The 16,433-nt window shown below is 45.0% G+C and overlaps 1 protein-coding gene and 1 long non-coding RNA gene across 2 annotated transcripts in view; both read right to left on the reverse strand.

The window, feature by feature from the left end:
• The window catches only part of LOC143521953 (SEC14-like protein 1), a 31,428-nt gene extending 18,265 nt beyond the window's left edge, over positions 1-13,163 (reverse strand). Inside the window, 2 exon segments of the mRNA XM_077015502.1 lie at positions 10,881-10,967; positions 12,626-13,163. Of these exon segments, the coding sequence (XP_076871617.1) occupies positions 10,881-10,943 (63 nt within the window). The 5' untranslated portion in view covers positions 10,944-10,967; positions 12,626-13,163.
• A 1,272-nt stretch (positions 13,164-14,435) lies between these two features.
• Positions 14,436-15,946, reverse strand: LOC143521960 (uncharacterized). Its single transcript, XR_013132883.1, has 2 exons — positions 15,375-15,946; positions 14,436-14,778 (listed from the first exon to the last, which is right to left on the reverse strand). It is a non-coding gene; the product is annotated as an uncharacterized LOC143521960 (long non-coding RNA).
• Between the last annotated feature and the right edge of the window lie 487 nt (positions 15,947-16,433).

The raw sequence follows: 16,433 nt of genomic DNA on the forward strand, positions 1-16,433 counted from the left end.
TAAAATATAAAGAAATATATAGATACAGAGAGATGAGAGAGGTTGAGAGAGACATGAATCACTAGTGGACAATGCTGCTGAATCGGAGATTAACTTCAGGTAGGCATTCCAACATCACAATTGCACATCACGAATAATCAATTTCCAGACCTATATTTAAACCCTCCATGATAAATGTAAGAAGTAGGTCAGGGGATGGGGGCGGCTGGGATCTGTATGCTGCTGTGGCTGGCTTACCTTGGGGAGAAATAACCCATACCAACTACAGTTATAGCCACAGTTATAGAATGGAGAAGACAGCGGTTTGTTGGGTTGGCAAGCCTACCCAAGAAGCTGTGAATTAGAACAACAAAATCAACACAACACCAAACAGAACGAACACACATTCCAAGCTGGGAGCGGCATACTCGTATTAAGTGCATTAAATATGTGGAGCATGAACTTGACCAGAAAAACGTGTTTCGGGTGACAGGTCATTTCTCACGCCTGCATTCTCTTAAAACTGAAACTACCTGCATGCATAACTGCCTGCAAAAGCTTCACTCGGACCGCAAGCACAAATCCAAACCCAGGCCTGGATTTGGAGATCACTGGTAGTTTATCTAAATGGTCATCCACAAGAGATGTTAACTAAATATCGATACAGCAATGTATTGTGAATATATTCTGTCCGACACATTGACTGGACCCAATCAGGCTTTATAAATATTTATGAAAAGTTTCCCCTCCCCCCAGTGTGAAACTGATATGTTCATATTAAATTGCACTGTCCAGCCTGAGGCACCTCAATAAGAGAAGAAAACAAAGAAACCCCCAGCTGGCATTAGGGTGGAAAAACAAAAATCCAACAAGCTCGTCTAGGAGATGAGAACACCATGGAGAACACCATGGAGAAGCAGTCGGCTCCTTCAAAATGGAAAGAAGACATCTGGGCAAACGTGGGCGGAAAAATGTTAATATTCAGAGTTAAATCCTTGCCTGTTAGCAGTAGGTTGGAAGCTGGCAAAAAATGCTGCAGCAAAATAAAACCCTTCCCAAAAATAAAGGCAAATGGATAGGAAGACATACAGGATTGGGAAAACTTGAGATGGGTCAGAAAGCGACGCATGAGATACTCGAATAAGTAAAGAGAAAGCATAACAGAGAGAGGTGGCGAGACACCATTAAATGATAAGCAATCACAGAGAAAGCGGAGACTGGCTGAGAACGTACGGTTACGTCGGTTTAGTCTGGGACTGACTGATGCCCCTAGCGACGGCTGGCGGAACTGCATCCGAGCCAGCCCTGACAGCTCGCAAAATGAAGCTCAAGAATTTTGGTAACAACAAAAACCATTTTATTTTACCAAAGCACTTAATTTTTGTTAATTAAATGTGAAAGACACTTAATTTTCTGTGTTTGTCGTTCTGTCTTGCAAAGCAGACTGTAGTAGATCATGCAGATTTTATAGACTGAAGCAGACATTTTTATAAATCAAATCTTTTTTTTTTTTATCGAAAATCGTTTTGAATCGAATATCGATTTTTGAATTGAATTGAATATCTTTCCGTTTTGTTTTCTTTCTTTCAGGCATGAAAATGGGTCAGGGCTTAAAAAGGTGAGAAGACCGGGGGCGGGGCATGTGACGTCATGGGGATACGGGGCGTTGACATGTGACGTCATGGGTATACGGCGAGGCGGGGGGTTTGCTGGTGTACGGGGATACAGCGACAGGTGATGCCAAATATTACGGAGCCCGTAAGGTGACATCATGTAAAAAATATAATAACGCGTGGCCACGACTTACTAACACGTGCGAACGAGATAATTACGCGTGCGAACAAGATAATTAAGTATTACTTTATATAAGGCCAGGTTTACCTTCCTTGGGCAGTCAGTTCGCGAACATTCCTGGGATCTGCTTGCTTTGCTGTGAAAAAATAAACTTTGTTGCCGCGTGTGAAAGGCGACATTAGCATCTTGTTCCCACGCGTTAGTAAGTCGTGGCCACGTGTTATTATTTTTTTACATGATGTCACCTTACGGGCTCCGTAAAATATAGTAAAATCCATAAAAAAAATTTTTTTGACTGTCTTGTCAATGGATTCAATGTATGGAGCCAGATCTTTAAACGCGAGAGGCCGCTTTCGCCATTCCAGATGGCTCAGTCAAAACCATTACGTGTTAATGAACCAATAAATACATCAGCGGCGAAAATGAGTGTAAAAATACCAGGGTTCATGTGTTTTTATTTTCTAACATGGGCTAAAGCACAGGGTAGACTCAAACGACAAGCGTTTACAACTTTATCTTCAACCTTTTCAGCCCTGGCGCGAATGTTATCCTCACCCGTCCCTGGATTCACCAGCTACAACTACAGACACTAGAAAAAAAATCTTGTTTCTCATTTTATGTCACCGTTAACTACACGGGGTTGACGCGAACTTAATAGGTCTATCTACCTATTTATCACAAAAGCTTGTGGCTCTGACAGTATTCAACGCTGTAGAGAACGGCAGTAACTTTGTTTTACCGCAAAATATGAAAACGATTGAAACCATTAATAACCCAATTAAATCCACTGGTAAATGTACGATCTGGTAAATGTAGTGGTAAATGTACGCTCTTCTGCCTTGTCCCCGGTGTAGCACTAGGTCCTGCTTCTCGTCCCGCTTAGCAGTAAATGAATAACATGAATGAAGAACGTATGTATGATTGAAACGCTATTTGGCCTCTATGATGGTTCGGGGGGCGGAAACTGCTGGCCACGGTGTCATTGAAATTGCAGATTTCGGAAGTGCTCCGTTTGCTTAATGAGTCAATGATAATTAAAATATATACATATAATCTGCCGACCCCCCCCCCCCCCCCAAAAACAAAAAAACTCATCGGATCTACACGATTCACGCAGGTCACCCCTTTCAACTTCAAAACGGCGAATTTCGCCGAAAGGTGACAGATTTTCATGCCTGTTCTTTTCTTTTTTTTTTGTGTATGTTTGTACGTGAATTTTTGTGTGAAATTACTGTAAAGCGACTTTGAGAAGCGACTTTGAGTACTAAGAAAAGCGCTATATAAAACAGATTTATTATTATTATTAATTGTGGCCTCCAAAATCGGAATCGAATCGTGAGATAGTAAACAATTCCCACCCCTAACGTTCACATCCCCCCACACATCCAGGTCACATGACATTCCCTCCTCGCATGAGACGTGCAAACGGCAACGATGCTTCAGGCAATTCCACAAAAGTGCTCGGGACAGCAACATCAGGAACGAACCACGCCCCCATCTACGGCAAGACAACCACACCCCCCCCCCCTCCCCTCTGCAAATCCAACGGCAACCACACACGCCCTTCCCCCAGGGACTCCTATTGGAACCAGAGTCCCAGTTCTCAGCCAGCACTACTGAGCCAGTTTGGTATGGGCCAGTAACCTAGATACTTCAGGTCCAGAAAGCCGCAGCCCTCCACTGAATTTTGTGCCAGGTGCTTGGATTTGCTAATGAGCAGAATCGGCAGGTAGAATTCATTAGTGAAAACAACGAGGTTACAGGAAAGCAGGGCGGGGCTTGTACTTTTTGTTCTGGAACGCATGCAAGTCCAAACACACGCAACATATAAAACAGCTGCAACAAACTTGCTTACTGTGCAGAGTCGGGCAGACGGATATTACTTTATTAAAGCCTTGGCCAAGAGTGCTGATCTCAGAGAACTTCCTCATTTTTCCACACACTGCAAAAAATAATGTTGACAGGAAGAGGACAAGAACAGCAGCACAGACACTGACTCAGGGCCCATGTGTTTCAGACTTATTACCATGGTAGTAAACACCCCTATATGGGTAGTCTTGCAACATGCTCCATCTGATACATTTGCGCAACATAAGCGGAGGGTCTGATCTGCTCTACTGAGTGTTCCTGGACGTTAGTTCCCTCATCGGTGGACGTGCAGAGGGCACTCTGGGTCTGGAGTCTCCTTTCTACACGCAGCATCCATTTTGTGCTCAAAATCCGATTCTCGTTCTTTTTGCAGAGAGAGAACAGGAGCCAGCCGGACACAGAACAGGAAACCCGTCTGTCAGTCAGACACTGTTCCCATCATAACAGGAAATGCATGCACACACACGTGCGCACGCACACACACACACTTCAAAGAGAACCATATAAATTAAGAAAATAATAATAAAAAATAAATAAATCAAGTCATGTCATCAAACCAAGTGTGTGGCAGTGCCCAGATCTCCTCCACCCTTTCAGGCCTTAAAAATCAGTCAAGTCACGGTTATTTTTATCAGTGAAACTGTGTCTCGGACTACTGAGCAAACTTAGAAAATGTCAGTGCGTTTTTCCAACACCATCACAGGCAACATGGAGTTTATCTGTGACTTGTTGGCAGGCTAACATCACAAACACCCCATTATCACCAGTGAGCACTTTAGTCATTTTAACTTTCAGATAATACCAGCTGGTTTAGTGTGTTTAAAAGGTTAGTAAACAGCTAATTGGCACTTTGCATGACAGGTTTGGAAAAGATTTGTTAAGCAGAAACTCTACAGGTGAAATGTAAACATATTATTTAGCTAATGCACATAATGAAAAGGCTGGTGGAGGGTTGATGCATCAGCCTTCACCATCCAGAAGAATTGTTCAGGCCCAAAGAGCATCTAGCACTTTCAGACCAGCAGACCACGTTAAGCTTTAGTAATACCCCGCATGCATCATGTCTGATGAAGGGGGAGAGAAGAGAAAAAGAGAAAAAACACCACATATCTCCATTTCCATCAGACTTTGCTAAAAGATGCTTTTCTGCACCATGTTAATTCCCATCCCCTCCTGACACTGTAGGGACGACTGAACGGCTGGATTAACGATGGCTTCACGGGCAGATGGCGGCCACCATTACTGTGATTACACACCATTTTCCTGGATGGGTGAGAGTGGGCGGAAAAGCGGCGGGTTGGGGGCGAATAGTTGTTAGTATGTTAGTGGAGTTGTTCAAACGGCAGATGTACCCTGCCACTGAGTAACAGGATTCTGTGTCTGTCTGTGTTCCATGACGTCGTCAAACACGGTGAACGTTCAAATAAATACTTTGTCCCATTTCTGTACATAATGGCTCAGATAAATCACCAGTGACATCACATTTGATCCATCAGTTTAGATTAAATACCCAAAGTCAAATATGGAGGCAAGAACGGTGCCTTTTTGGGGAGATTTATAGGAGTGCGTTTCATTATTTCAGAGCAGCGAGTTTAGTAGCGGTGAGGATCTCATGTATGGCTGGAGCAGTCTTGTCAACAGGATCTGTCTGTCTGCAGGTTACTGTGACTCAACTGTACATGAAACAGGTCACCAGTTACGGTATGACGCTTAGATAACCTTGCACTTCTCTTCCTCACGCCATGCGTGTTTAGCATGAGCTGGGGGATGGTAAAGGCAGCGTCTGGCAGACACTAGGACCATGCTGCATGTACACACACACGCTAATGGAAAAGATTACTTACATTGCAGTAGTGCACACAAAGAAACTCAAATAACTCCTATCCAACAGATCAGCTGCACACAGAGTACACTGAAGAGAGACAGACAGAGAGAGACAGAGAGACAGACAAACAGACACACACAGTCCCAACAGGCACCATCACATTTATGAATCAAGCTCACAGCGAATTGGCAGCTTCTCAACAGCAGCCCGGCTGAGACATGAAGCAAGATGATCTGGGTGTTTCACTCCATTTATGAATGAAGGAAATGCAAAACAGTCCCTAAAGTGAAAATCGCTCTCCAGTGGAAAAAAGTGGACAATATGGGCAAGAATTTCTCATTACTAAACTTCATTCAACATGACTAATGTTTCCAGCAGAGAATGAAACTGGCGTGATGCCAAGTTGTCCCCATGATCTGCATTAAAGGGGAAAGGACCCACTATAGTGTAATTCAGCGAGACGGCTCGCTCAATAGTGGGTTCTGTATATGCCAACACTACATAGGCTTCCTTATCAAACATGACTGAATCTCCCCCCCCCCCCCCCCCCCCAAGATAAGATGTACAGAACGTGCAGGCAGGATTCAAGCGGACAGGAACAGAACAGTCCACAACACCAAAACCTCAAGAACAACATCTGCTCCATAGGGGGGATTCAAACAGCAGCGTCTGACATGAAAAGGTGTTAGACGGAAACAACCCGGACAGGCCGGCACCTGGCACAGCGAATCAGGTCGGGGACGGCTTTAAAAACGCGAGCGGATGCAAAACCCAGAGCTTTGTTTTCATTTACATTTACAGCCTTTAGCACAATTGGGAAAAGGACGATCTTCAGCCACTTAAGGTTAAGAAGCTACCCCTGCCCCTTACGAGAAGTGAAACAGCCAATGTGGAACAGACGAATCGTGTGAAAAACATGGAGGCTACTTTTGGGTTGCTGCTTCAGCGAGATAAGGGGGGGGGGGGGGGGGGCGTGCACTCTGCGAGCTCGGACAGCACTGCGGCTGCCATCAGCCCTCCACGGTGCTGAGGGGACGCTGGAACCAGCCCAGCGTTGGGGAGCACCATTTCATGCCTCGCCAAACAACAACAACATCAGCAGCAGGAACCTGCACCGCCACTAATGGGACTACTGCACTAGAACTACTGCACCGCCACTAATAGGACCACTTCCGCAAATGTAAGAAGAGACGCGTCTCTGTGTGCGGCGCCAGAGCGCGACTTCCTTTTATTGTGGCAAGCCCACAGTCCAATTCTGTCTAGTGTTTATATTACAGATAAAAATGTGCTACCCATAAAAGTTTAACTTCCGAATTTTGCATATCCAAATGTCAATGCAACACTGCATCACCAGTTCGTCCCATGTCTTCAGAAGGCCTCAAGAGATGCCAAAGGCCCTTCGTTAGGGAGTACGACGAGATCCCAAGACATTTAGGGAACGTTGTGCTCGTCTTCACAGAGCTGCAGTACCATACGCCGGTCTCAATTTCCAACAGGCTGCCCGTTTGCGTGGGTCTCAGCGTTAGGGAGGACTGGACCGACAAATTGTGCTTCAGGGCATTTTAGGCTGTGCCTGAGGGCATTGACCAGCCCACCACACCCAGCCAGACATGCCTCGTCCTTGTGAATTACTGAAGCCCGTGTCTGGGTGATGCAGGCTTAGTTTGCTAATGCCCTCTCCACTGTGTACACAGACAGCATGAAACTGGTTCTTCCTAAAGGACAGCCATGGTGTGATCACGAAGCAAACTTGCACTTCGAGGGTTAACTTCTGTAGCAGGTTCATCAAGTTCTCCTGTGCTGAGGTACACAGCAACCGGGGGTGGAACTGCACACGCACCCTGAACGGTCATGGTCGCATGAAGCAACCAATGGCTGAGTTTACATTTCACAGCTTAACACGCCACAGGCCATCTACCTCATGACTACACGACATTGGTTTGAACAACTGTTGTGCACAGTTGTTTATAGTTGTTCTACCCAAACAGAAAGTCACACAGCCTTACGCATCTGGGGATTTTTTGTGTCACTCCCACACGTTGCACCCAACGTGAACCAAACCATAATATCGGAACCGAGGCGAGAACCGAACTGTGACTTCCGTATACCGTTACATCCCTAATGTTCCTGGAATTCTACCTTTGTGTCCAAGTTAGTTCTGGCAATAATCTAGCATGCCTGGTTTAAACCCCGAGGTGATATTTTATACTTAATCCAATTCAGCACAGCGAAACTGAGCAGAAAGAGCTGGACTAGCTGGATCAGGTCTGGTGGAACACCTCTTTGGAGAAGGGCCGACCTCCCGAGAGAGGGCCGCTAATGAAAGACCGGAGCGTGTTCTCCAGCTGCTCCCACGGCCCCGCCCACTCCGCTCCAGCCTGGACAAAGATTTGCACGCTGCTAAGTGCTTTAGCTCATCAGGCCCCTGGGGCTGCGCTCTCACGCACAGACAAAAGCTCAGTGTTACATGAAATCACGTCCTAGCAGCGAGAGAAGACTCCTTTAAGAAAGGCCAAACAAACCCAACATGGTGTTCGAAGTAAACAAGAAGACACTAGGGCTTTTCAGCTGCCAAACTACATTATAAAACATGACCGCACACACCAGCCACTTCATTAAAAAAACACCACCTTACACAGACACTCACCAGGCATTTCTACAGTGTCATTATAAACAGTGTTATTGGGCATCAGACCCTTGATCAGGAATTAAGGGAACAGCCAGCACAAAATTTCAGGTGTTTCTAATAGAGTGATGCAATACACAGGACACAATGGTATTGTGAAACCTGGCCCAGATTTTGTTCTGAGGAAGACCTTGTCAACTTGAACATCCCAGCAGTACTACTCATGTACGTACACACACACACACACACACACACACACACACACCCTGCCATCAGTACTCCAGGGAACCAGTGTCAGTGTCCTTCTAGAACACAGCACACTGGAGCACTTCTGAACACTGGCTCTTCTTCCTGTTTTGGTGCTGGTGAGGAGTCAGAGTACGCCCCCCCAATGCCATCATGCTGTCAAACTTCCCCAAAACTTCAGAAGAAACATCTGTCTGTGTTTACATACGAAGAATGACTCATGAACCATGAACCAGGGCCTGTTGACAGAACTTTGCATTTTGGACGCAGCATAATCAAACTATGAGCTTTCCGTGTAATGGAGCTCCGAATAACAAGCTGCAAAACTTGTTTTCCACACCGGGAACTGGACTGAATTAAGGAACGGGTACGCAAGAGAGGGAAGTCTGTGTTCTTGTTTACACACCATACGACCCTCAGAATATTCCGGCAATCACTGGAATGTTCCGTCTCCTCAAGCTTTGATTCCTCACACAGGACACCAACACTTTCTGAACCATAGCTAACTGGAACCAAAGTTTTAAATGTCACTTCCAGCAAACAACTGTAAGTAATAATAACAGTAATAACCACAAGAATGCCCAAATTTAATTCAACCATTAAATCCCCCCACATCCATCCCAAGCGCACGTGAAGGGCTACGATCCACGAGTTCGGAGAAAAGCTTCACCTCGTCAGTGTGACCGCAGTGATGTGGAGAGACATTTCCCTTCCCGCACAGTCCTGTTAACTCAGCACTTCTCTTCTCAGAAACAGAAACGCAGTGCGTTCGCCAGCACCTCGGCACAGAGCGCCGAGCTCCAGCGCGTCCTCTAGGGCGGCGCCAGAGACAGGCGGCGGTCCCAGCCATCATCCTTCTGTCCTTCTTGCCGTCCCTCGCAGAACACACCATCACCACCACACAACCTACGCTAGCTAGGACTACTTAAGAAACAAAAGGCTGTGGTCTCTGATCAGCAAGCCAACAGGCTTTGCCCACATGAATCTTTTGCACATGAGGTACGGAACAGTGCAGCAAGAGAAGGAAAAGAAAACGTTTCGACCACTGATGGAGGCTCTTGTTTCTAAAAGGCAAGCAAGCACAGTGTTCTGGAACATTCTACAGAGCAGCTGACAGATGTGAGGTGTAAAGATATTTGCTGAAACCATTTCCCCCCCTCCAAGAGTTACACGGGTAGTCTGACAGCAAAGCGTTCCAACTCTGTTTCCCTGGCACAAATACACAGGTGAGATAGTACATGTTTTTTATGGCGAAAAATCTGAGAAATAAATATGTAGAAGAGTCTTCAGGTCCCTCCAAGTCGTGTACAAACAACGACCTGAACCCTGCAAACCAAACGCAAAACTGCCATGGAGGCAGCAGTCGAACAGCTTCAGTAATATTTGAATGGAAGAATCAAGCCGTTAATCTTCGCTTCACACGGTCAGTGTGCGGGTGCCAAGCCTTTGAAAGCACTCGTAACTCAAACCACAACAGCCCAACTGCACCCCGCGCACGCACCGCTCAGAACAGCTGGACTGTGCGGTATAGTACCCAGAAGCCCCCGGTGCTCACTGCCCCAGTTTGCACCTGGTGCAGCGGAGACCTTCCCTGAGGCGGAAGGGGGGGGGGGGGGGCGCCTGCTTTTCCAAGTCCCTCCAGGGTGCTGAGCTATTTTGGTGAGGACGGACATTCACGCGCTTGTGTGCCGGTCCTCGTGCGTGCTCACAAACTCGCCCAAAGCTTTTGGAGCTCGTCGCAGCAAACAGATGATTTTCTTGGCAGGTGGAACCCTGAGTCTCGTGTTACACAGACTGACCTCATATACAATCACAACGTTTAAGGTGAATAATGAATGCAATCAACTCCAAAAGAATTTGTGCTTTTCATGAGTGCAAGTAAAAAAATAAAATAAAATAAAAACTGCAGCTCACGAGCTCAGACTCTGCTAGGCATGAAGGCCAAGAGAAATTTTAAATAGGATTTTAAATAGTATGTCACTGTCAGGGGCTACAGACAGAATGCTCCTGGAGGCAGGGGGGTGTTTCTGTCAAGGCAATCGGCAGCACACAAACACTGTGGATTTCATGCATATATTCGTTCACAGAGCAGCCCACCATAGGCAGCAGTACTCTAGAATCTTAATTATCATCCACAGCCTCTTTCCCTCTAGTCAATCCCCCAGTCTTGGTCTTGACTCCTTCCACACGGGGGGGGGGGGGGGGGGGGTGTCACTACCAAAGGACATACATGCACATTTCACTTATAAAGCTGCAAAACGGCAGCTCACGCTCTGCAGCGAAACTTCGGCACAGCAACATTAGGCCGTCCCACACGTTCATCATCTCACATGTGAATGGGGAAACATGTTGACACTAGGAGGGATACGTTTATGTAAGACTGGGGGTAAGTGTTGGCTTTTGTTCTAATTCCTACTGAAAACAAAAACATTTCGCAACAGGAACGATACCTTGTTTCATTAAGATCCTGGCTTATAAATAGAACAGATAGCTTTGAAAAACACAAACAAACAGATGAAGTCTGGAAAAAACGTCACTTACCGCCATGACCAGTTCAAAAGGGTGTTTGTACACCCGCACAGGGGACTGATATTTCTGCACCATGGTGGGTCAGAGGCGTGTGCCAACCTGAAAACAAAGGCCAGAAAGAGACAGAAAAGCCAAACACCATTAACTTATGCAACACGGGCAGGCTCAGTCACGCATTTGGGAATTAGAAGGTTTACAGAGGCCTCGCATACTGAAGCCAAAAGGTACAGCGCTAGAAATCACAGAGAGCAAAATGGGATGTGACAGGTAATAGCAAAGGGTCACACTGAGTAATTGAAATGCCTCTCAGGTTCAGTGGCAAGGCGGCATGTAGCTGGCAAAGAGCCTGCGAGTCTACAGCTGAGCTGCCCTAAGACACTGCAGGAAGATGCTGGAGTGAGAGGTGGGGGTTGCTGGAGTGGGAGGTGGGGGGTGCTGGAGTGGGAGGTGGGGGGTGCTGGAGTGGGAGGTGGGGGGTGCTGGAGTGGGAGGTGGGGGGTGCTGGAGTGGGAGGTGGGGGGTGCTGGAGTGGGAGGTGGGGGGTGCTGGAGTGGGAGGTAGCAGGAGCCCTTACTGACGAGCTAACTGGCCAAAACAATCAACACCAAAAGTGCTTGAGAGAGTGGTCCAGAGAGAACTTCACTTTTAAAATGATGAAGAGGACTGAATCAAGCTTGGGATAAGCATCTTATTTAACATGCCATACTATATACAACAATAAGGAAGAGTGAGGTGGGCGGTGAAGGGGATGTGAAGGGGAAAAAGCATTCCAGAAATTCCAGCTTTTCCCAGTGCTCTGCTCCTCCAATACCTGATTACATAAACACATGTGCAGTTACTGGAAGACTAAAAACGTCCGCAATACAACGTGTTTACTTACACCAAAACACAAAGTCACTATACTTACGCGTTTCCAAATATAGTCACTTTTGCTACAGGAATGCCTCTAGTTAAACTTAGCTAATAATATCCAAGCCCGACTGGTCAGAAGCTGGAGAGGGTAGATAACCAGCCTGTGGTTATCTGTAAACTAGCTAGTGTCATTTATTTAGGAAATTCATACTTTAAACTTTAACCAAACCATTTCAATTATGGCCATCATCACTCAGCCGATCTGAAATAACACGGAGCTACAGAAGAAGACATTTAGCTAACCGACCTAGAGAAGTTGAAGAAAAAAAATAATCAAACTTCTAGAGAAATCCAGTAACAAAATGTCAAAACAAGCTCAAACAACCTCTGGTTAGCGTTACGATGCCGGAAAACGAGCAACAAAATACAAATACGGAAAACGAGCAACTTTGAAAACAGGTGGATGTCATTTTAATATAAAGCTAACCAGATCACCTCCACATTTAATATTGATAATATTCATACCGATGGTTTGGTAACTTTTATAATATTATTAAATCCTGCCTGCTAACTAGCTAGCTGACTATAACCCGCTACGGCTAGTTCGCCCCGACTCTCCTCCGCCTGACTACCCCGTGATACACCGGGTGGTTATCGGCGTTACTTTTTATCTTTATACGTTATATAAAACAAGGGATTTATTAACTAAACTGCTGACTATTCGTGTGACAACCGCGCACCGACGGGTCGGGTGGCTAGCAGAAGCACCGCGAGTAAAATATACCGCGTTTTAGTAACACACACTCCGCTAGCTGGGTTAGCAGCCCTAGTGTGGAGGCGCTTCAGCCGCGGTGCCAAACGGTTTACATGGTTTTGTAAGTAGATTATCAGGTGGTTTCACTTACCAATAAAAAATATCAAAATATCCAAGATGAAGAAGTGTTCCTGCTTCGTGCAAAGTTCCAGACTAACGTTAAACGCGATTAATCTTCCCGCATCTTGACGCCGTTCACTCGACTGGGACCCGAGGCGGATATTCCGACCGCCGCTGTCTGTCTAAATCTACCGGCTCCGGTGTGCTCGGTTCACACAGCTAACGTGTGACTAATGGACTCTCTTCTCGTCCTGAAGATCACAGCTCGCTCGTCCTCCACCTCCCCGACACTGGTCGACACGCCGAACGGACCGACGGATAACGCGTCTGGTGCCGAGCGCTCCTCCCCCCTCACGTCCTCCCGTTACTGCGGCGCTTCACTCGGTGTTTTTCCAGTCACATATGAACCCGTGTAGCAGCGAAACAACAGCGAAACAACCGCGACTGAGAGGATTAAACACCTTAGACGTTGATGCAGAACTTCGCCGAGACTATAATCTGAGAATTCGGGCACACAGTCGTTACAAGCACATAACTAACATGATTAAAAAACGGATTAGTACCCCGGCGTCCCGGTCGATGTAAGCTACTTGAACGGAGACGCTCTAAATGTCACTGTGAATATTAATTTATGAATTAAAAATCGAAACTTGCCTTATATTAGAACTCGTTCATGCCAGTCCTTGTCGGAAACGCACATTTATTTACGTGTTTCTTGGTCCAACGGACCGGTTTAACCCCAGCAGTGAATACTAAAGTTGAATCAGTTATAGGCAACTAGAGATAGTCGAAAAGCTGACATGCATCGGTTTACCATAACCTCACCTTCTAAAAAATCCCAAGCACAGTAAAACACCAGCTTGTGAATCCGTCCCAGATCAAATAGTGTCTGGGAGTACACCATAACAGTTGACCTGCGTTCACGAAACCTATTATTAGATCTAAACAGGCACAACACAGTCCAGAACTGCTGGTGACAGAAAGGAATAATGGCAATTGTTATGCAACAGGATTATGCACGCATAAATGTTTATACTGCCTAGAGCTGTATTTACATTCCTAACACATACTTTTATATAATCGGTCACCCTTGCAAGCAGCCTTTCAAGTTACTGCGGTCTGTTAATAGTTTTCAGCCAAAGGCTCGTCATGCCTGTTTTGCATTAAACAGTTTAATGAATGTACGAAGACCTCTGAATGAAGACATCTACATGCATGATTATGCAATGTCCTTTCAAAGTTTGCATATTAACATTGCAGATCATGCGCTCCAATATTTATGAGCAATAAACCCAGTGATTGTGAAAAAGCTATTATACTGACGTCTAGTGGCTTGGATGTATCAGATTCGGTACTAAAACCAGTTTAAAAACAGCCACTTCCATGTGAGTGATCCGAGATAGTTAGCTTAAACTGGTTTAATCGAGGACTACAGTACGAAGCAGAGATTGTCAAAGTTTGAAAATTTATGGTGGTAAAAATATTAAATTTCTTAACGTAAATAATTCAGTTTGTACACAAACGATGTCAGAGATTTGTCTCCAATTTCCATATCTTTAGAAAGTATTGCAATCCTTGAAATTTCACTAAACTACAACAAATTCACATTAGCCCTCATGTGATTTTGTGAACTCACAAAAAATGGCTTTTCAACACCAATCTTTATTCCAGACTTGAAAGGCCAAATTTTTAGTCACTAATCTCACATTGCTTGGATGACATTCATATTCTTGGAAGAAACAATGCCAAGGCCACGACAAGCCTAGAACTTCCCACTGAATAGCAGCAATCCAACACTGCCAGGAATTTGTCTTGAAAGAAAACATGCACACAAACACTGGTACAGTCCCCATTGTTTAATTTAGAACACGCGACTCAAGTGGCTCATTCATTTAAAGCTGCATTACAAGACAACCTGAATAAATACAAGAAAGCAGTAATATTAATATTTGAAGCTGTTAAAAATAAAGTATACATTTAATTCACCTGATGAGCTCTTAATTGTAAGACAATTTCCAGTTAAGACATCTCAACTTAAACACTTCATTGTTTTGTATTACTAATGGGTTAAACTTGAAACATGGGGTTGGACAGACATGCTACATTGAGGATGAAGCCCTTTACATTCCTACATCGCCAGAGAGCAAGCGGGCAAGAGTCCAAACCAGTCAGCTTCACCCCACCCTGCAAGACAGAAAACAAGAACACTGAGCAGAGTTTGAGGAGTCCATTCATGATCATGTATGGCATTGTAGTTCCCAGAACACCATGGGAGGGGGAAATAAAGATCATGTCAACAAGTGGCACAATAAGTCCTTGTATTAACAGGTTTGAAAAGAAAAAAAAAACCAGTTTCAGCGTCACCAAAATGTACTGCAACAGGAGAGAAATGCAGAAACCAAAAGGTACACAGGTAAAACAAAAAGCATTGTAGGCAGTATCATACATGAGCATCAAACAGCTGAATACATGCTCACACCTGCAACTGCCACGCGAGACCGCTGAGCCTCACCTGGTATAATATAGGTCTACTGGGCAAGCTGCTGCATATGCAAACACAGCGGCTCGTGCCTCAGACCAGTGTAGCCAAGCGCGTGAAAACGCCAGTAATCTGTAGGAACGTGCAGTTCTTACAAGTTACAATATTAAAACGTGTTACAGTTGCGTGTGTAGTCTGGATTGTTTAATGAGTGCTTAATGAGCACTTTGCTATCTTAAGGGAGAAAGTTCAAACAGTTTGCTGCAAAAATCAAGAGAGACTAATTAGGGGCCCCAATTACCTCACTTTCTCCCGTGGCGTGAAGGGAATGTAGTGGCAAACGACACATCTAGTTCGAGACGTCTTGGTCCGCTGCAGAAGGACATAACATTTAAAAGTATCACACACTCACACAACACTATTTAAATGTAAAAACTGACCAAATCGTACAACTGGTTTAAAATCCTACGCATAACGCCAAGTGCATACGGCCCCATCTCTCGGTAGGAAATTATACAATACAGCCAGCTGACGGACATTAATGTTAACATATAAATCAACCGTGTTACGAAAACGTATTTTCACTCATTTCATCCATGAAGACAGGACGCGTGTTCACAAACACAGAGCAGCCCACACTCACACTACATTACAGGCCGCTAACTAGCACAAGTGCCAAGTTCCGCCCCGAGCCAACGCACAAACTAAGACGTCTTGTTCCAACAGACACATTTCTGAACCACTACTTCTCTCGATAGTGTACCGGCCGACTACACTCTAAAATAATTTACACATTCCCTACTTAAATAATCTCCCCAAGACCTCGATGGACGTTAGCAACGCTACTTATGAACAACGCACGTTTAAGCTATAGCTTAGATATATTTTGAGCCAATCAAAAGTACCAGATGTAGTCACATGGCAAATCGAAGTGGCTTGTGGGTAATATCATTCTCGTTTTCTCTTGCCTCTGCTCAGTAAAAGCATGACCGAGGTTAAAACAGCCAAACAATTGTTAACCTGTGCTAGTCTTTATTTATTCTAATTTTAAATGGGCGATTTTAGCTGCAGAATGAATAGTGAATAGTTTTGGGATATTAAAGTACTTTTGATCATCTGAAAGTATGAGATGATGAGCAATTTGAGCCTAGAATGTCAGCAGGTGTTGGGCCGAGTTCAGCACCCCTGCTGGGCGGGAGACTTTCACCCGAAAGCAGATGCAAACCCCATTTACCTTAGTCCTCATTCGATTAAAATAAGACTTGATAAAATGAGACAACGATTTTCATATTTCAGATATATGTGATTGAAGTCGCTGATTTACAGAGTTGAACTACATGTTATGGTATAGACAAACAGA

Source organism: Brachyhypopomus gauderio, chromosome 8 (assembly GCF_052324685.1).
Source record: "Brachyhypopomus gauderio isolate BG-103 chromosome 8, BGAUD_0.2, whole genome shotgun sequence".
Classification (NCBI taxonomy): domain Eukaryota; kingdom Metazoa; phylum Chordata; class Actinopteri; order Gymnotiformes; family Hypopomidae; genus Brachyhypopomus; species Brachyhypopomus gauderio.